A 19829-nucleotide genomic window follows, 5' to 3' on the forward strand; every position below is an offset into this window, starting at 1 on the left:
ATGCAGGCAGAGCACTGCACAAGTTCTTGGGGCTCCCACAACATGGTCGTTCTCGCACACAGCCTTTCCTGCCAAGCGTTGCAACACAGAGAGAAGGCGCCAGCATCAGCCACTTCCCCCTCCCCCGGCCAGCTGCCAACACTGAGAATGAGAGGGAAATGCATGGCATGGTTTTCCATTTCGAGCCAAAGTAATCCCGTTAAGGCGCGTCACTTCCAATTAGCACCTCGCACCAACTGGCTCTTTTTGCCTTCCTTTTAATAACTTCCAGAAGTGTCCATCCTATTAGCTAATAATGCGTTTTGTTGTTATTTCCTGTCACAGTCATGATGGTCTTCCTGTTATGTAGACGGCAGAGCATCTGTGCTACTCTGACTCAACCTCCCAAGATCAAGGACTCCATTCCCGCTTTGGACTTGTAGCTGGGTTTCCAGGAATGTTTTGTTTCTGAAAAAGAAGATGACAAGACACCGAGAAGGAATTTGGGTGTCACAAGTAGCTTTGTCCACGTTGCTACCACCACTTGGAAGTTCAGATAAAAATACATGCAATGAACATAGAGACAGAAGCCCTAAGGAGATTGGTGCTAACAATGCAATATTATTTTTCTTATCAATTCATTGTCACATTTCCTCGACCCAGAGCTTTCACTGGAAGCTCAGGTAACAGCAGTGGCGAGGAGCGCTTTCCTCCAGCTTCGGCTAATTCATCAGCTGCGCCCCTATCTGGAGAATGACTGCCTTGCGACAGTGACACATGCGTTGGTGACTTCCCGTTTGGACTTCTGTAACGCGCTCTACGTGGGGCTACCCTTGAAGACGGTCCGGATACTTCAATTGGTCCAAAATAGAGCTGCCAGGCTGCTGACGGGGACTGGACATTATGTTCACATGACTCCAGTTCTCCGTCAGCTTCACTGGCTTCCCATTGAAGTCCGGGCCCAATTCAAGGTGTTGGTTATGACCTATAAAGCCCTAAACGGCTTGGGTCCTGGTTACCTGAAGGAGCGCTTACATCCTTATATGCCCAGCCGCCCCCTGAGAACGGCGGGAGAGGCCCTTCTCCGGGAGCCCTCCATGGAAGAAGTTAGGAGGGTGGTTACTCGGAGGAGGGCTTTCTCTGCGGTGGCGCCTAAGTTATGGAATGCGCTCCCCAGAGAGGTCCGCCTGGCGCCGTCGTTATTTGTTTTTCGGCGCCAGGCGAAGACCTTTTTATTTAAGCAGTATTTTAAATGTTAATATTATTGAATTTTATTTGGCCAGGGCGGCTTGTTTTATAGTGTATGTTTTATATTATATATTTGTATTTTATTGTATGTATTTTAAAATGTTATTTTATTTTTTGTTGTAAGCCGCCCCGAGGCTTCGGCGAATGGGGCGGCATAAAAATGTTTTAATAAATAAATAAATAAATTTCTTTCCTGCCTTTCGTCCACAGAGCTCAGGCTAGCGTGTCTGCTTCTGCACCTCATGTTATCCTTGCAAAAACTCAAATAAAGATTGTGCTGGAGGAGAAACCTCGACTCAGGAGTTTGCAAGTTTCTTAAAATTAACTTTAAGAAACTTGAGATATAATACAAATCATGAGCAGCAGGCTGGATTCCAGGTTAAACACAGGGAAATCAATGGAATTTAGGTTAGTCATGACTACCCTAAATTTCAGTGGGTCTCCTGTAGGAATAACTAAAACCAGATCCAACTCAAAGTGTTAAAAACAAGATGTTGTTGATATATAGAATAAATAACAACAACAGTTTTAAAAATCTGGGCAGCACTATTGCTAAGACTCCATCTCTGGTTGCCAGTTGTTGTAGCAAACATCTGCCGAAGACTCACTGAAGAGGACTTCAATGGATGCATAAGCGGGTACAAGAAGAGGACTGTTCCATGTCTGAGCCCAAAGCTCAATGGAGCACTGAAGCAAAGCAGCCAGTGCTTTGAATGTTCTCAGAATTGCAATGGGTACTAGACTTTCTCCCATCAGCAGAGGAAGAACAGTAACAGATTGATATTCAATCGCACCCCCTTTGAGGGGCAGTACGCAGAGCCGTCTTTCTTGCCAGGGCACCTTGTGTGTCCAGACCTCCTACCTGCCATTCTCCACGTCTTGTATGGTGTCCGGCAAGTGGACGTTGGTGGTCTCCGTTAGCAAGAAGGCCGCCAACCCGGCTAAGCCAGCCATCACGCTGAAAATCATCGGCGGGAGGTATCTCCATGTGTCCTCCAGCAACATGATCAGAGGAGCCACAGAGCTGGCAATCCGGGCCACAAATGAACAGCAGCCGATGCCACTTTGCCTGCAAAGACAGCCAGAACCAGCTTGAGATTGCTAGCGACCCTCCTCCTTCGCCAGGGAGCCTGTGTATTCACTGGCACCACACGTGCTTCACATGCAAAGCCTGCCGGGTTTGGCCAGGGAGAAATCCTGCCTGAAAGCCTGGAAGGCTGCTGCCAGTCAGAGTTGACAATATAGGGCTAGATGGACCACAGATCTGACTCAGGTTGAAGCTGCTTCTGAGGCCATTACACTCCAGGGATGGACGACCCATTCTGAACCAGAGATTGGATTAACAGTCCCCACCCTGCAGACAGGATGACATCGGGGCATGGTCTGCCCAAAGGCTGACCCTTTCCACAGATGTCATCTGCTCCACCATGCCCTTTCGACATTTCTGCATGCAGAAGATGGCATGGAGGTCCATGTCTCCGTCTCCAAGGAGAAAGGGACTCAGCTGGCAGGTGGACAGGGAGCTCCCCCAGGCACCGACCAAGTTAGTGTATGAAGGGGGAGCCCCTCCGTTATCTCTGGGGGTGCTCAGAGACTGCCACAGGCATCCCTCTTTCTCCTAGAGTACAACTCTCCCCAGAGACAGGATGTTTCTGGCAGGCTGGAGATTCCCCATCCCTGTTGCATTCCAGCGTGCCTGAAGCTTGGGACCATCCCAGTCCAGGCCCTGCTGCCAGCGTGCCTGTCCCACCCCTGCAGTGCCCAGAAAACACGCTGGCCTCTGTGAGTGAGCATTCAGCACTGGAAGGCGGTGCCATGTCTCTCTCCTTTTCCGAATGCTGCCGTGCAGCTCAGCTTCTCCTTCCGTTCAGGCTTTGGCATAGTCAAAGGTGCGTGGCGGCAGCACCTGTGCCCAGGTAGCCCTGGAGTGGCATCTTAAAAGAAGCCCTCTTCCTTGTTTGAGAGGGGAAGGGGGGTGTTTGTTCAAACACGATCTCTTCTGGCTTAGAAGGATTTTTTTTATATTAAAATATATGCAGCTTTAAGCAGTTAATTCACTGAATTGTCCCCTAAACTCTAGCACAACCAGAAGAAAAAGTCTTAGCTGGGCTTTCCCAAAAATCCACAGCTGTTATTTAACTACAGCTCTCATTGTTCCCAGCCAAGCGTGGTCAAAGGGCAAGAATGTTGGGAGTTGTAGTCCAACACTGCCTGGAAACCCAAGGCTCAGAAATCAGGATTCAGGTCCCAACTGTTTCCATGTTCAACATGCAGTGCATTTTTCCATGCAGGGAAAATGCAAGGATGCGATTGCACGCCTTCCATTGCAAGCTGCAGGTAACATCTGTTCCACCATCTCCAAAGGACACCACAATCTCTTTCCACTGTGTTTGTAGATCAGGACTAAGATTTCATGAATCAGGTTGTCAGCAATTATCCTAATAATGCATCTCCATGCACAGTTCAGGGTGAGGGTTACACTCCTTTGCAGAACGTGACCCTGAAATGCAGCTAGAGAAGAGCCCACTGCCCCGGAAGCTGCCCAGCTGTGGAGCAGCCTTGATTCCCTTCCAGCCCCAACCCGCAAAGACCCACGGCCAGTGGGCTGGATTGGTGGCTCAGCCCCTTACCTGAGTACAGTGGGGTAAAGTTCAGCTGTGTATAGGAAGGCAGTAGTGAAGGAGATTTCCGAGAAACCCTTCCCCAAGAGGGCCACAGCTAACCGGAGGTGTCCGTGCTCTGAGGAAGGAAACAGGAGATGTGACTCCACCGACGGAATGACGCACTCAACCTCTCCAGAGAAAGGCCCTTTCTTCTAGGCCTGGGCGCCTCAGCCTCGTTTCATGACGTGCTCGGCGGCAGCATGCGCCCTCTAGATGCTGCAGGGGCCCCTTGCGCTCGCTGATTAGTGACGATGGCGTCCTCCTCCACCGCTCCCCCGATGGTCAGGTGGGCAAGAGAAAGCCCTCACCTGCGGGGATGGCCGTCTTCAGTACAATCAGGGATGCGGTGGCTATCAAGGACCAGGACTGGCAGCGCCGGCGCCCAATGCGATCCAGGACGAAATACACGCTGAGTTTGGCCGGAACCTCGATGGCCCCGAAGATTAACTGTGTCAGGTACGGGTCCAAGCTAAAGCCGGTGATGTTTAGACTGATGCCATAGTAAGTAAATGCAACACCAAACCTGCAAGGCAAATAGGAGGCCAATTACGCCTTGAGCTTCATTCAGCATGGGGGCCAAATTCAAGTTTGGAGAAGCTCTTGGGGGCCACCTTCCAGTACTGGATGGGGTCAAAGGCCAAAGGGGCAGGCCAAAACACCAAAAGCACGAGTCCGTTCTAGCTTAAAGCTGCTCCTGCCCACAACTAAGCTACAGGAGAGGTGTTCCAACCTTTCCAATGGGAAAGCACTGCCCCAAAGCCAGGAGAAACCAGCCAGGAGAAACCAGCCAGGAGAAACCAGCGAGTGCTATTTGGCATGTAAATGAAACCAGTGGGAGAAACTTCCAGAGTTCTGGAAGCTCTACTTCTCCTTCCATCTGACTCTCAAGAAGTGGTCCCAGTGCTAAATTGCTTCCTGAGGTCAGCAGTGGACTGGATGAGGAGACAAGAGGAACGCCTTTGGCGGGAGGGGAACTACTGCTTGGTCTACCTCCCACTACAATGATTTGCAACAGCTTTGAAGAAAGAAGAGCGACCTGTTTCTTCAGAAGGCTGGAAATACCATACCAAACCATGGAGGAGCAGAGCGTGGTCTTTCTCAGCTCGGGAGTCTTCACCAAGTGCCAGTAGGAACAGGTCCTGGACTTGTCTGTGGCCACAGCCTCCTGCAGGACCTGCACTCGCCGCAAAGGAACGGAGAAAGGTCCACTCTGGCTCTGGCCGGCGGCCTCCCGGGGGCCACTTTGCATCACGATACACCAGAAGAGAAGCCGGCTGTTTCCAGGGGAGGCCAGCAGCTTCTGTGCCACTGGGGCCGCGTGACCAGCGTAGCTTTTCTCTGGAGCTTCGTGGGGGCCGTCCCGGGAGCTCCACCGAGGGAAGCCCATTGCGAGCGACAGCAGAGGGCTGTGGCCAGTGGGCCTCTGCTGGAGAGTGGCCCGTGGCAGGTGCCACCCATGCCTCCCTGGGCCCGGCCCGGCTCGGGCACACCGGTGGCGGTGCAGAGGGCAAGAGCCACAGAGCGGAACTGACGCAATAGTTAATTCTAGCAAAAGCAATGCTGAGTTTTGCGGTGCCTTCAAGGCTACCATGTCTTGTAGCATAAGCTTTTGTGGACCCAATCCTCCTCATCACCTGTCAAGGCATTGTTGCCTGCATTGCACTGCATGTGTGAATCGGCTTGCCAGTACCGTGCTGCTTGTTTTATCACCAGCTGCTGTTGTGCCAATAGCCACTGCTCATAACCTTCTTAGGAGCTACACAGCTCATAACCTCTATTCTTTGCCTTCCCCGACCCACCCTGATACTTGTAATGCAGCCTTCTGCAATATGGAAACATCCACATGCTTTGCACTATAATCCCCATCATCCCAGTCAATAGCCAAGCTGGCTGGGGCTGATGAGGGTTGTAGCCCACCGCTGCTGGAGGACACACATGGGGGGAGGCTGATGGACTCCACAATGCATAGACGCTCAAGCCATAAAAACTGGCTTAGCCTTTAAAGAGTCACAAGTCATGCCATTGCGGTTGCAATGCAGGTGTGTGGCTGCAGGCACACGTCCCCAACGCATCCTGGGTGCACTCAGCATTGCTCACATGGCTAATGCATGCGGCGCGCTAAGTGCATTTAAGCTTGGAATCAGTGCAGCGAAGGGCCACTAGGATGGGGCTGGTTTGCAGGGGAAGCCGTATGAGGAGAGGCTGAGGGAGCTGGGTCTTTTCAGTCTTGGGAGGAGGAGACTCAGAGGGGACCTGTTAGCCACATGCAGGCACATGACGGGGTGACATGCAGAGGTGGGTCATGACCTTTTCCCCCTGCTGTGGAGGGCAGGATTCGTTCCAATGGAGCATAGCGCAGGGAACCAAGATTCAAGGTGGATGCCAGGAAGTACTTCCTGACAGCACCGCAAGGGTATGGAATGGGCTTCCACAGGAGGTGGGTGAAGCCCCATTGGTGAGGGTGTTTAAGAATAGGCTGGACATGCACATGGTGGGCATGCCATGAGTGGAACCAGCTGCAGCCGGGGGTCAGACTAGATGGCCCAGGAGACCCCTTCTGACTTGCTCTGTTTCTCTGTCTCTACATAAGCAGCAAGAAGAGCCTTTCCCAGGGCATACTGTCTGTTCCTTGCCCACACTGAGGGAAAGGCACACTTCAGGGACTGGGGGCTTGCAATATTTTTCCAGCCCAGTGTCCACCCCCTGCCAAATTTATGGTTGACGTGGTGCTAGAGCAGTGCTGGCAAAAACGTGGTGGTTTCGCTCCAGGGAGGCTTCCAAGGAAAGTGCTCCACATGCCTGGTTTAAAAGCAGGATTGGACAATGGTGGGAAGTCTGCAGCCCTCCTTGCCGCTCAGAACCCATCCTGTGAGTGGGAGCTGCAAAGTCTATGGGCACATGCAGTTTTGAAACACCTACAAGGCAGTGAGCTCCCCATATTTGGCAACAATCATCTGCATGGCTCTCAAAGTTAAATTTAGCGTGTGCTCAAGCGTAATTCGACCCTTTTAAGGCTTTTCTACATGAAAGGTTAAATCTGCTCTTCCGCCGAGGCTCTGCCTTTCTAAATATTCCCTCGACCAACCACGAGGGGGCGCTGTGGCAGAGCTGCGCCGCAGCGGTTTTGCATCTTCTCGGGAAGCTTTGGGTCCAGAATTTTGCAACTTGAAATTTAATACCAGACTTTCCTTGCTCTAAAAGAATCCACAAAATAGACTGGACAGCAGAATTTGGGGAGCAACGACATTGTGAAAAGGCCCTGCAAGCAATAAATGCTGCATGCAGAAAAGTCCTTAGTGCTGTGTAGCTTGGCGTGAGAAAAGCGGTCAGCCCGTACTTCCAGACAAGCTAGCCCCCTTTGCGCTTTGCACTCACTTCTGGCGTGATCCGGGAGCAGATGTCTCCTCTGCCATTGACCCTGGCACACCTGCAAAGGGAGCTCTGGGCAGCCTTCACCTCCTTCCTCATCAGGAGCCACCGGGCTGACTCGGGCAGCCACCTGGCAAAGGCCAGAGAAATTGCTTAAGGGAGCAATTGCCATCTGGGGGTGCCAAAGAGAAGAACCAGATTCACCAGCACCTTCCCTGCCCTAGCCCTGCAGGACAAAGGACATTTGGAAAGAACATTTGGCAAGGAATGGCTTCCTCAGTTTTGGGCTTGTTTGCTCTGTATTGGTGAGCGTGTGTGTGCCCTTATCCATTGATTGGCTACTAGGCAGTGTGTGTGTGTGTGGGGGGGGGTCTTTTAAATATGCAATGGAGGGATATAAAGATAGAATGGTGGGATATAAACATTTCGATAGATATACAGATGTGGATAAGAGAGAAAGATAAACGCCTGAAAGGGACAACTGGACCATGGGAGGATCGACAATATGTCGTCGCCAGGCATTAGTTTTTTGGTGTGCGACTGGGAGAAACCTGAGGAACCACATGGCAATGCCACGTGTGCCTGGGTCCTGAGCCACAGCCAGGGCGTGGGAAAGTGGCGTGGCTGGCCAGGTCTCGGGCAAAGGGGAGGGAGAGACGGCTGGATCAGCTGCTGTTCAGGCTTCACAAGTGGACAGCAAGCCTGGTCCGGAGCTGGAGGTGGCCAGCTGGGAGCCCCTGATCCAGAGACTGGGACCCCTCATGACTGAGGAGCAGGCCCTCCTGACGCTGGGACTGGAGATGCTCCAGGGCCTGCTTGCTGGAGGCCACAGAGACCTACACTCCGGGCCAGAGATCTGAGGCTTCAAACATCCCCGTGTTTTAGGAAGGAGGCATTGGCGGGAGAGATAGTCCAGCCCAGGAAGGGTACAGCTGAGGGCCAGATCTTCTGAAGCAAGCTGCCAATTTGGAGGTATCCCAGGCCCTGAGATTCCTGTTCTGCACAACACAGTGGGTGAGGGGGAGAGAAGCTGATGCAAGGCTGGGTGTTTCAGCTTACCGCTCTCAATAGTCTAAGCCATGGGTCCTCAAACTGCAGCCCACGGGACAGATCCGGCCACCATGCCCATTCACCCGGCCCACACCGCCACCCCCCACCGCCCATGCGCATGCTCACTGTGTGGGGGGGGAGGGGGTGGCTTGCTCCCTTGGAGAGCTCCCAGCGAGTCCAAAACCATCTCCGAGCGAGCGAGCCGCCGCCACCTGCCTCCCTGGTGCAGGTACGCTCGCCATTGCCTCGCAGCGAGGGCGGGAGGCGGTGGCTTGCTCTCTCAGAGGTGGTTTTGGACTCGCTGGGAGCTCTCCAAGGGAGCAAGCCACCAACTCGCGCGCCCAGCGCCACCTTGCGCACGCCCGACGATGCCTCACCGGCCCGCGCACACAGGCCCCCACTCCTCACCGGCCCAAGCATGTAGCCACTGCCTTTCAACTAGCCCCCTACTGAGAAAGTTTGAGGACCCCTGGTCTAAGCCAACCTAGACAATGGTGAGGAATGATGGGAGTTGTGGGTCAAAGCACCTGGAGGGCACTGAGGCGAAGACTGAGGTCTCTGGGGCCCCGGGGCCCCCACATGCATTCCTGGCGAGGCCGCAGCATTTCCGCTTGCTCGGTGACCAGACATGTGGGGAGCAGTGAAAGTACAATGAGGAAGGGGGCGCCCTGCCGTTTGAGCCACGGTGCGCCAGCCGCGGGCTGCGGAGCGCCCGGGAATCCCCAGGGCTGTCCCAGGGAATGTCAGGGCCGTGCAGGAGCAGCCACTCACCAGCAAACCGCAATGCCGAGGAGGCAGGGAGACGTGACCGCCAGCACAAGCCAGCGCCAGGACCGGATCAAGTAGGCCACCAGTGCCAGGAGCATGTACCCAACAGACCAGGAAAGGCTGCTGACGGTGCCGCAGAAGGTGCGGTGCTTGATGTCCGTCCACTCCACAGCTGGAAAGGAACATGCAGCAGCACCTGTTGGAGTCCGTCCGTCCGTCCGTCCATCCGTCCACGAGCACCGTCGTGCCACCAAAAGGAGCGACCAGCCCCAGGAGCCTCTGTTCCTGACGGCAGCAGCTGCTCAAGCTGGACTCTGTCTCAGCCAGGACAGTGGCTTCAGCCCTGCCCCAGAACCCCAGAGTTCCACACAGTCAGCCCCATGGCCAGAGTCCTCTGAGAGCCCAGGTCCCCTGAGGGGTGCCCCACCTATTCCTTTTCAATGCCGGGGGCCCTCTCCCGCCTGCCCCCAGGGCACAGAGGGGTGGGCAGGAACGCAGGCCTGCCGGTGGCAAGGGAGCCGCGGTGGAGCGGCACCACCAGGCCGCGGTGTGGGCCTTCTTGGAAAAGAGGGTGAGCCAGGTGTGCCCTTCAGCACGAGAGAGCAAAGCCATGCAGTTCACTCCCGCTAGTGCACCAGTGGTGAGGGTTGATGGGACTTGTAGGCCACACATCTGGAAGGCCACAGGTCCTCCCAGACCGTGTGTGTCTGTGCTTGCACTGGGAGCAGGGGGAGCCTGACAGGTGGAGAGGAAGCCTCAGCCAGCCGTGCCAAGGGGGCTGGAGGCCAGCAACACTGAGAACAAGCCCAGGGAGGCGGCCGATGGATGCATCAGCAACCCGGGAAAGCACAGGAGTGGCGAGACGGCTGGGAGGTCTTATCCCCTGTCCGTCGGGTAGACAAAACCCCATAGAAGGCAATGCACAGCAGGTTGGTGTTTGGGATTGGCATCAAGAGCTCCCCAGGCTGCGGTTGCCTCCTTCCCCGACTTCAAGCCCTGCACCTCCTCTCACCACAAACAGGGCTGAGCCGGCTCTTGGACCGGGTTGCCGAAAGAGGTGGGCCGCCCGTCCGTCGTGTTCTTGCACCCACCTAATATCATGGAGATGATGGACAACCCCGTGAGCCCCATTCCACAAAGAGACCTCATGACGACGAACATCGGGTAGGACATCGAAAATGCCGACATGGTCCCAAAGAACAGCGTGATGCATAACGAGAGCACAAGCGTCTTGCGCCGGCCAAACCTGATGGGGGGCGGTGGGAGGAGGAGGGGAAAGAACACAAGAACCATTTTCCTTCCAGAGGAGGTGAAGTGGAGAGGGACAGAAGTACGGCCTTGCTGGAGGAGCCCAAGCACTTGCCATTCCCCTTGCCTTTTCCCAAGAGGGCTCGAAAAGGGAGTGGGAGCGAGGAGGAGAGCCAGCACGCACCAGTGGGCAGAGAACTAGATTTCGATTTTTTAGACTGGGCTCTTTATTATGAACTCAGTTGGCTTCCTTTAAGCAAATGACCATGCCCTAGATGTGCTACCAATGCATTAAATGGGAGCACTGGTGATCTGCTTTGCAGGGTCGTTGTTATGACAGAAAATGTAAATAAAACACAGAAACAAAGTGACTCCAAAGGGGGTCTCCTGGGCCATCTATTCTGATCCCCAGCACCAGCCACCCCCAAGTTGCGGTTGTCCATTCTTTCCTTGAACGCCCTCACTGAGGGCCCCCGGCCTTGGCAGCCCGGTTCATATCCTAGGGTCCTGAAAGCCATGAGCAGGTGAACCGAGCTCCAGCGATGAGAGAGGACAGCCTTTCCTTGCAGGGCGTTTTGACAGGACAACACCCCATAGCTTTGTACAGACAATTGGTGCTACCGCATTTGGCCTCTGGAGAACAGGCATGCAAGCTTCGGCTTATGGGCACTGATGTACTTTCCGCTCCATAGATAATGCATGGGAAGGGGTGGCCTTCTTAGGCGGAAACTACCCCATAATCTCTCCAACACCACAAAAAGGGCTAGAGGATAGCCATGTAAACCAGAAGGGAAAGTTTCATCCAATAACAAAAAGCTGCCCAAAAATACAAGAGCCAGGGCCTGAAACTGACCTAGCCTGGTGAAGTCTCATAGCTCACCCTGAGCTTAGCTAAAGTCTGAAAGCCAAGTCTAAAAAATCCACAAGCGACATCCCTGTAAGACTTTCTTCACTGGAAGTGGCGCAGAGTCAAGCTTGGGTCATAGCGAGGAATGGGAGAACCTGAACAGCAGAAAGGCAGCGATGTCACAGGCACGAGCCAATAGGTGGAGGGCAGCCCTTGATTTAGAGGGTCTGATTTGGGAAGGTGCTGTCCAGTGGCAACCCTGGTGGGCACCCAGTAGGGTGAGTGAAGAGCAGTGCACCCTCTTTCTCGGACGGGGTCCAGAGATGCTTCCAAAGCACCAAGCTCCATTTCAGAGATGCACTTGGTGAGGCTGCGGGCAAAGCAAAAGGAACTGGCCCTCGCAGTGCCAACAGTACCAGCGCATCGTAGTTTATAGCACCTACTGCTAGGAACAAAGTCTTGGGAAAGGTGTTTCAGTCTGTGAGAATGAGGAAAACCTTGCACCAAAGCTGGGGAAGCACCAACATATTTATTGGTGATTGGGGTCATATGAGGTGGGCCATTTAAGGAGTTCCCAGAGGACAGGAATGAGGCTCCCCATGGACCAGATTTGGACCCCTGGCCAGAGGTTCTGCGCACCCCACCCCCACACCCCCGTTCAAGGAAGAGGAGGAGGAGGAAGAGTTAAGATGAAGACGAGGGGTTCCAGCCATCACCACGGCATGGAGAGAGGGCAGAAAAGTTTGCATTCCCCCAGCAGCCATATAGCACCACGTAGGCCCTGGGGAAATGCAGTACGCTCAGCATGGAAGCCCTTCTTTGAGGGAAGACCTTTGTATAACAAATAAGCCACAGATGCTTTTTTGTTGCACATTGGACTGATAATCTAATAAGGGCCCAAGGTTCCTGGGGCAATTTCAGGTGAGGACATAAAGGGCTCTGAGAGGAAGGCAGGGAGGGAAGGGTTTCCTTGGTGCACGTGAGCATCCGGGGCTGGCCCTTCATCCTTCTCAGCATGCCTACAGTGACTTCTTGCGGAGAAATGGACTCATCACAAGCGAGCTGAAGCTGCAGTTTCCACATGTACAGGCAAGAATGAGAGGGCTCACATACAACAGTGGAACCAGCTGCCTAGAGAAGTGGTGGGCGCTCCCACATTGGAGACATTCAAAAAGAAACTGGGCAGCCATCTGGGTGGGATGGTGTAACTTGGTGTCCTGCGACAGCAGGGGGTCAGACTGATGGCCTTCTGGCCCCTTCCAACTCTACCATTCTATGATTCTGCCCTGGGTGCTTTTAACCCACTAAAGGCAAATTTAGAAAAGAAGTCCTACATCTCCCAGCATTCCTCAATTAACATGGCCAGCCACGGAATCCTGGGAGTTTAGAGCCTGATGCGTGAGAGTGAGTCAGGTTGGGAGAAGAAGTAAATACTCACCTGTCAGACAAGTAGCCAAAAAGCACAGCCCCAAAGGTGACACCAATGAAGAAGAAAGTAGCGATTGCTTGGTTCAAGGCCTTCTTCTCACACACCAGGTCCCACTAGACGGCCAGAGCCAATGAAATAAGAGTGATGAATAAAGTGCTGCTTGGTCCATTCCCCAGCTTCCCTCTGGCCTCAAGGCTGCGGCAGGTACCCCTCTGTCCTCCTGACCCTTCTCCTCTCCCACCCTGATCACGCCTTCTGTGTAAAGGCAGCGCCTTTTCATTTCAACTCTGGGATTAGAGATGTGAATCCACGAGACCCAAGCTCACCAAAGCTCTCTGCCTTCATCTCAAAGCCCACTCCAATTCCATAACAGATTGTGACCTTAGTTTTTGTTTGTGTTGCTTTTGCGGTTGTTGTTTAGCATGGAAGCCCATACATATTTTGTGTGCATTTTCCCCAAATTAACAACATTAGTTGTACCAACCTCTGAAATGAATGCAGTCCTTTCCCTTTGATCAAAATGTTTTAGTGCATGTTTCTGAAAAGTACACATTTTAAAGCACATTTTTCAAATGTGCCCATTGTTCAATACCCCTTTTTGTTCTTTTAGTCCATGGAATTGATTGCAAGCCCAGGGGTGTGTGTATTTTGACCACAGATTGCATTTGAGCCCATGCTTGGTCCAACTGATGAGAACTGAGTAAAACCTGATCAAAACCAAATTGAAGTGGATTTCCTGTTCATCTCTACTCTGGATAGGGATGAATGAAAATATTTATCAATTTATTTCTTCATAAGGACATACCATAATTCACACATTTATTCATAAAAAGGACAGAAAGAACTTGAGTGAGGTTTTTTTAAGTGATGGGGGAGAAAATGGAAATGAAAGATTTATCCGTTCAGTCAGACACCTTCAGGCACTTAGCTTAGCCTTCCCAGATGTTGTGCCTTCCAGATGTGTTGGCTACAACTCCCAGACGGTGTGGGGCTGCTCGCTTGCCTGCTTTTCCTGGGAGAGTCCTCATCTTTTAAAGTTCTATGGCTACTAGGCACTGTGTGCCCCTTTCTTTCTGGATGCAAATAGACTTTTTGCTTTTGACCCGTGCAAGTATGAGAATTTTCTTCAGTTCATTTACCAAAATTCACAGCTCTCATTATTAATAGGACAGGAAGAACTCGTTATTCATCTATTTTTAAAAAGGGATTGAATGTGGGAGAAAGTGGAGGCAACATATTCTGCCTTCCCTGGCTGTAGATGGCAAAAGCCCACCCACTGGAACCAGTGTCGCTACCTCCGTGGCACCAGGAAAAGGTGTAGGAAGGGCAGAACTTCACAGATCTCAGTAATGCAGAATATCTCTTAACCTGGCTTTCCTCAAGGCAGTGCATTTTGGATTACAACTTCCTGCATTGCTGAGCGTTGACCCTGCTGGCTGGGGCTGAGAGGTGTCGACGTCTCAACTAATGGGAAAGCCCCCGCTGTCTCTTGCATGCCAGACAAAATTCTAAAATGCAGATCCTTAAAAGATCTAAGCACCTTCAGACAGCACAACTTGCACAAACATCCTCTTCCACACACGCTTGTTGAAGCCCTCCGTTCGTGACCAGAGCCACATCGCTGGCTGTGGCCATTCAGACCCTCAGGGCCAACTCCTTGCCCGATGCAGGAATTCAGTTTATGGCTTCCCTGGAAGGTGGCTGCCCAGTTCTAGTGAGGGAGAGAGCACAGCCTCCCTGGGCACCTGGTTTGGTGGTCCGACTGTTCTGATCTGTAGGGAGCTCTTCCTGATGCTCAACCCAAAACTTCCTTATTTCCTGTCTCACGGTCCTGGATAACAGAGAGCAGACTGCAGACCTCTTCTGCATGACAGTCCTCAATGCACTTTGAAAGGTGGAGATACCACCACACTCTGTGTTTCTCAAAGCAAATCATACCTGGTTCCATCTTTCCTCATAGCCCTTTGTTCCTTGTCTCCTGATTATTTACATTTCCTGTTCCTGAACTTGATTCAATTTCTCAACATCTTTCTTAAAGTTCAAGGTCCAGAAATGAGCATAACTTTCAAGAAGTGATCTGACTAGCAGAGTCAAGTGAAAAGTATCACTCCCCATGATTCTGAAACTATATTTCTTTGGATGCACACCTCAAATTATGTTTGCCATTTTCATAGCAGCATCAGATTATATAATTCACATTCAATTTGAGATTGATTCCAACTCCAAGACCCTGTTCACACATACTATTTACGAAACCAGATATTCCCCATCTTATACCTGTGCATTTGATTTAGTTTTTCCCAAATAACAAACTTTGCAGTTGTCTCTGTTAAATTTGATTCTGTTATTTTACCCCCAATTCTCTAACCCCCTCCTGTTCATTCCAGCTCACAATCAGCCCTGGTTATTTCCTCTTTATTAAACAGGCTGCAATTCCTGAATGAGGATGCTAAATTTGAACACCCAAGAAGGCGGCCTTAACACAATGGAGGCAAGACAGTGACTACGGCTTCCTGAAGCACAAAAACCACCTGGTGCCTCTGCAACTTTGTGCTCAAATGCAAATAGTTTTGAGAAACTGGAAGGAAGTAGGCATTTTCTCTGATAAGTGACGATCCCCCTGAAGTGACATTGACAGAGGATCACAGGCGGGAACTTGCAGAAATAGTGAACTGCCTTGAGTCATCAGAGACTTCTGCTTTCAGGATACTTAGCAGATAGCCAACTGACAGCGTCCAGCCATGGGACAATCGTTTGGGCCACCCCTAGGCTTTCCCCGCTGTCTCCAGTGGCATAGGGGATGTGGGGCTCACAGGACTGCATCCCCAGCATCTTTGACTTGCAGGGGCCCTGGCATCATCTGCTGCCCCTGAACCTGATTGGCTAAGCAATAGGATTCCTCTCCGCAAGATGCAGGCCTGGCCACCGGTTTGGATGGCTTTAAGAGAGGACTGGACGCATCCACGGAAAAGGCCACCATCAGCGACTGGCCTGGAGGCTTGACATGATGCCTGCAGCAGCAGAGGCAAAATGCTTATGTACACCAATTGCTGGGGAGCATGGGCAAGAGGGTGCTGTTGCATCCATGTCCTGTTTGTGGGTTTCCCATGAGCAGGTGGTTGGTGACTGTGCAAACAGGCTGCTGGGCAGGAGAGACCCCTGGTCTGGGGTCTTTGTTTTTCCTTCCGTTTAACAGCTCAGAATCCTCCAAGCCATGAGAGGGGTTGCACATTATCTGGGGGTCAGGGAGATGAATTTTCCCAACCACACTGTATTGCTCCCTCTGGTCACCCAAAGAATTTTGGACTGGCTGGAGTGGGCAATGAAGCCTTGCGAAGGCAGCGCTTCTGGCGGAGCTCACAGCTCCTGGCACAGGCTTGGTGGTGCGGATGGGCCTGCCGCCTGGATTTTCAGGCTCTGCTCGGGGAACCACCCCGACAAGCACCCGAACATCAAACATTACAACCAAGCCACCAATCGTCTCCTACGGAAAAATAAAGCAAGAATTGTTCTGACGGTGCCGATCGAGCGGCAGGCTTCCCACTCGTCGAGACGGCATCCCTCCTCCCTTTGCCTCCCAAGCTCCAGCAAACAGCCTGGGCTGGCGGAAGCACCTGCAGCACTTACCTCGGTGGCGGTGGTCGAGACGTACTGAGTGGCATCGTACACCCATCCCTGCCAGCAGCTCTGGGTAGATGAAGCATCATGCAGCTCCCAGGAAGAGTTGACCAGCGAGTGAGACCAAGGACTCGAAAACACCTTGCAGGGGCTCAGCCCCCCATCGGGGTCTCTTGGGAGGACAGTGCGGAAAATCTCCTCTTGGCTGATATTGGAAATGCCAGCAAAGTCTGGAATGGCACAGTGGTGGGGTGGAGAGGCGGAGATAAAATTGTGCAGCAGAAAGTGCATGGGAATAACTAGTCTGGGCAGACAAAGCATCAACACCACCAGTACCTGGTATTTCCCAAATCCACCTACTTCCTGCAGGAGGTCCTCAAAACTCATTGTTCCTTGGTGAGGAATTAGAAATAAAGCTGAAGCATCTGTCCACCGAATGGGCAGAGCAACCAGGTGGGATGTGGCAGTTCAGTAGTGAAGTTCCACAGCAAAACACATTTCGTTCAGCTATTCCACAGAAATCTTACAAAGTGAATGTGCATCCAGTCATGCGATTCAAAAGAGAGAATCCTTCATGGCATGCTAACAAGAGTTGCATTGTATTCTTTATGGCTGCAGACAAAAAAGGGACCCCAAGCCAAAAGGAAAAGTGCAGTCTGAACTTTGCAACTGACTGGCAACCCTGTAAATAACTGGATCTAGCCAATACTCCTCTTAGGGAAGCTGTAAGAGCACAGACATCCATAAGTGCTTCATGGGTGGAAAACAGCCTGTAGGGGCATGATCCTATGGCCTCTCTACACAACTCATTGGGCCCACTGGATGGGGATGATGAAACTTGTAGTCCAGCACAGCTGGAGGGCATCCAGTAGGGATAGGGTGCACTAAACATATGCTGATGAGGTTTTCAGCAGCCATGGGCTTTGGAGAATCTGGGAACTGGTAGTGTCTGTTAGTTGACCTTGTGAGGCTTGGGCACACTAGTCCCTCAAAGGTGCACGGGGATAGATTCTGACTCAAATGAAGAGGAAGAGAGGAAGCGGAGGATGAAGAACCAAGGTCTGTTGAGTTAGAGGTAAGGGAGGAGGGAGTGGAAAGTCAAGGTGTTTCTGAAACTGTGAGAAATGCAAGACTTTGAGAACGGCAGTAGGGGAGGAATGAGTGCGACAGAACCAAAGCTGAGATGTCTGTTGAGGAGAGACAAGCAACCAGAAGCAATAAGCCGTGCCGATTGAAGCTGATCTGCACTGAAGTCCAAAACATCTGGAGATCCTCAGGTAGAAGAAGGCTGTTCTACTCAATAAGCCAGTGAAGACAGTGACAGTGACAGAGGGAAGGATAGTCCATGTGCAACTCATGGATGCAGTTCTTTCTGCGAGTAGAGGGAGCGAAGGTGAGCATGCAAACTGATTCCCCTCCATCATGATTTGCATCACCTTCCACAGGTATCTCTGCAGCAGGAGGGCTCCACTCTCCACGAGATTTAGAACTGTGGAGGCAAAGATCAGGTTGGATTCCAGCTCCCTTGCACTCTCTGGACTTTTTCCCCTACTTGAACCCAGCCAGGAAGAGAACTGAAGTGAAATCAAGTCTTCAAATGCTTGGAATCACTGGTGGAGTCTTTGCACCGACTTAGAACCTTGGGAAATAAGGGCTCTACATCACCCACAAGTAAAGAAGGATTTGCACAGCAGTAGGGCGCCCCTCCATGCAGAGGTTGAGGAGCATGGTGCTGAGGGGAGGACACCGCCAGGTTGCTCACCACCACCCCATCTTCCTCACAGGAAGAACAAGCTGCTGGTGGTCCGGCCTATGCACATCATCTTGTGGAAGCATTGGTTTAAAGCACCTCCTTGGCCATCACTTAGGAGTACCAAGCAATGTAAAAGGTAACAGGCCTTCCTCAACCCAGGCTGCCTTGACTGATTCTGTGACTGTCCCCTGGAATAAAGACTGTGGGACAAGACCTGGTGGCACCACGGAAGCTGGTTGCCTGGGCCCTTGACCGCACTGGTCTCCTCTGTCTTTTGCCCGATCCTCGTTCGTGCTGATCCCCTGGCAACCCTTGGGCCCGTGAAACAGCAACTGTTAAGTGCGGAGCTGCTAAGTGTCCCAGCACCCTCCATGGAAAGGCGCTTCTTGTGGTACTTGGCTGGAATGCCATGTAGAACTTTTTCTGGGCAGGAAGAGACCAACCCCAGCAGTCTGTACAGGTGGCCATTTTGTGCTCTTTTGACCGCTACACTCTTTCTGCAGAAACTCCTCTGCACTTAGACTGAAAGCTGCTGCTACTGCAGGATGTGGTGGCCAGGATGCTGAGTGGTGCCCTGGCCACCAGGAGGCAAAGATTGGGCCAGAACCCAGCTCTCTTATGCTCGCCCGACATCTTTTCCATGCTCAGCCCCGGCTAGGAAGCAAGCCACACTGAGAGCGAGTTGGCCAGCGCTTGGAACACGAGTGGCGTCTTCTTGCAGAGTATGCAGAGTTCTTTGCTCAAAATATGCGAAGGGTATAACTCCTTGTGGAAACTAGGAAAATTACATGATTCCTTGCGCAAAGTATGTGAAGTCTACATGTCACATGTGCGGAAGCTGCACTCTGCTTGAACTCGCTTCTCGCACAAATGCCTGGCATGAGGCAGATAGAGAAAGTCCTGGGGAGCCAAGCTGAGGAAATGCAATGCATCCCCAGCACAAATTGGTTTTCGCCCACACCCCTGCCTGGTGTCGGCATGCAGGACGTGGTGGCCCATATAACACAAGCTCTGAAGGAACTTCACTGGCCACCAGTTGTGGCCTGGGCCCAATTCAAGGTGCTTGCATTGGCATGTAAAGCCCTAAACGGCTTGGAGACCAGCTATCTAAAGGACCGTCTGCACCCATATATACCTACCCCGCTTAGTTCAGTTCAGGAGGACCTTCTGTGAGGACCACCCCTCAGGGAGATGAGAGGGGTGGCAACTAGGAGAAGGGCCTTTTCCACTGCTGCTCCCCATCTTTGGAACTCCCTCCCTAGGAAAATTCAGCTGGTGAGTTTCAGACCCCTGTTTTAATTCCTTTTGCTTTAATGTGTTCTATTTTGTTAATATGTTTTGTGTAGTTTAAGCCACCTAGGAAGGCTTCAGCAGTTATAGGCAGCCTATATACATGTATAAATAAATCAATAAGGTACAATCTAAATCATACTCAAGCAGCCCAGAGTCAATGCCAGGAGTAGGAGAGCAAGGCAGAGTCAGTCCAAGCGACAAGTGTGGTCAAACAAGCCAGGAGTCACGAAACCAAGGAGACAATGCCAAGGGGAGCTGGTATCTGAGGGCAGGAGCAGGAGAAGGAGCAGGCAAGGAGCAGGAAGCCCAGCAGAGGCCAGGAGCAGGATCACAAGCAGATTCCAGGAACAGCGTCCAACAAACACAGAACACTCCAGCAAGTCAGAAGACCACCATTCCCAAAGCAACTTCTGGAGGGGAGAGCCAGTTCTTGTATAGCTTCTTCCCCGGGGCTTGCAGGTGGTGCTCACAAGGGCCCTGGCAACTGCAGGAGACTGGGGCAGTAATCCTGCAACCACCAGGACTGCCAGCAGGGGGAGCCCTGAAGCTGTCTCGGATCTCGAC

General features: G+C 52.2%; 1 protein-coding gene across 1 annotated transcript; it reads right to left on the reverse strand.

Moving 5' to 3' along the window:
• Nucleotides 1–2085: 2085 nt before the first annotated feature.
• Nucleotides 2086–16606, reverse strand: LOC123022872 (solute carrier family 22 member 7-like). Its single transcript, XM_044428970.1, has 9 exons — nucleotides 16229–16606; nucleotides 12611–12714; nucleotides 10169–10323; nucleotides 9081–9249; nucleotides 7266–7389; nucleotides 4958–5064; nucleotides 4199–4413; nucleotides 3858–3966; nucleotides 2086–2296 (listed from the first exon to the last, which is right to left on the reverse strand). Exons 1-9 carry the CDS (start codon nucleotides 16604–16606, stop codon nucleotides 2086–2088), a joined length of 1572 nt encoding a protein of 523 aa, XP_044284905.1.
• Nucleotides 16607–19829: the final 3223 nt, after the last annotated feature.

The sequence above is a fragment of the Varanus komodoensis genome, unplaced genomic scaffold (genome assembly GCF_004798865.1).
Source record: "Varanus komodoensis strain SLA01 unplaced genomic scaffold, ASM479886v1 scaffold2, whole genome shotgun sequence".
Lineage (NCBI taxonomy): Eukaryota > Metazoa > Chordata > Lepidosauria > Squamata > Varanidae > Varanus > Varanus komodoensis.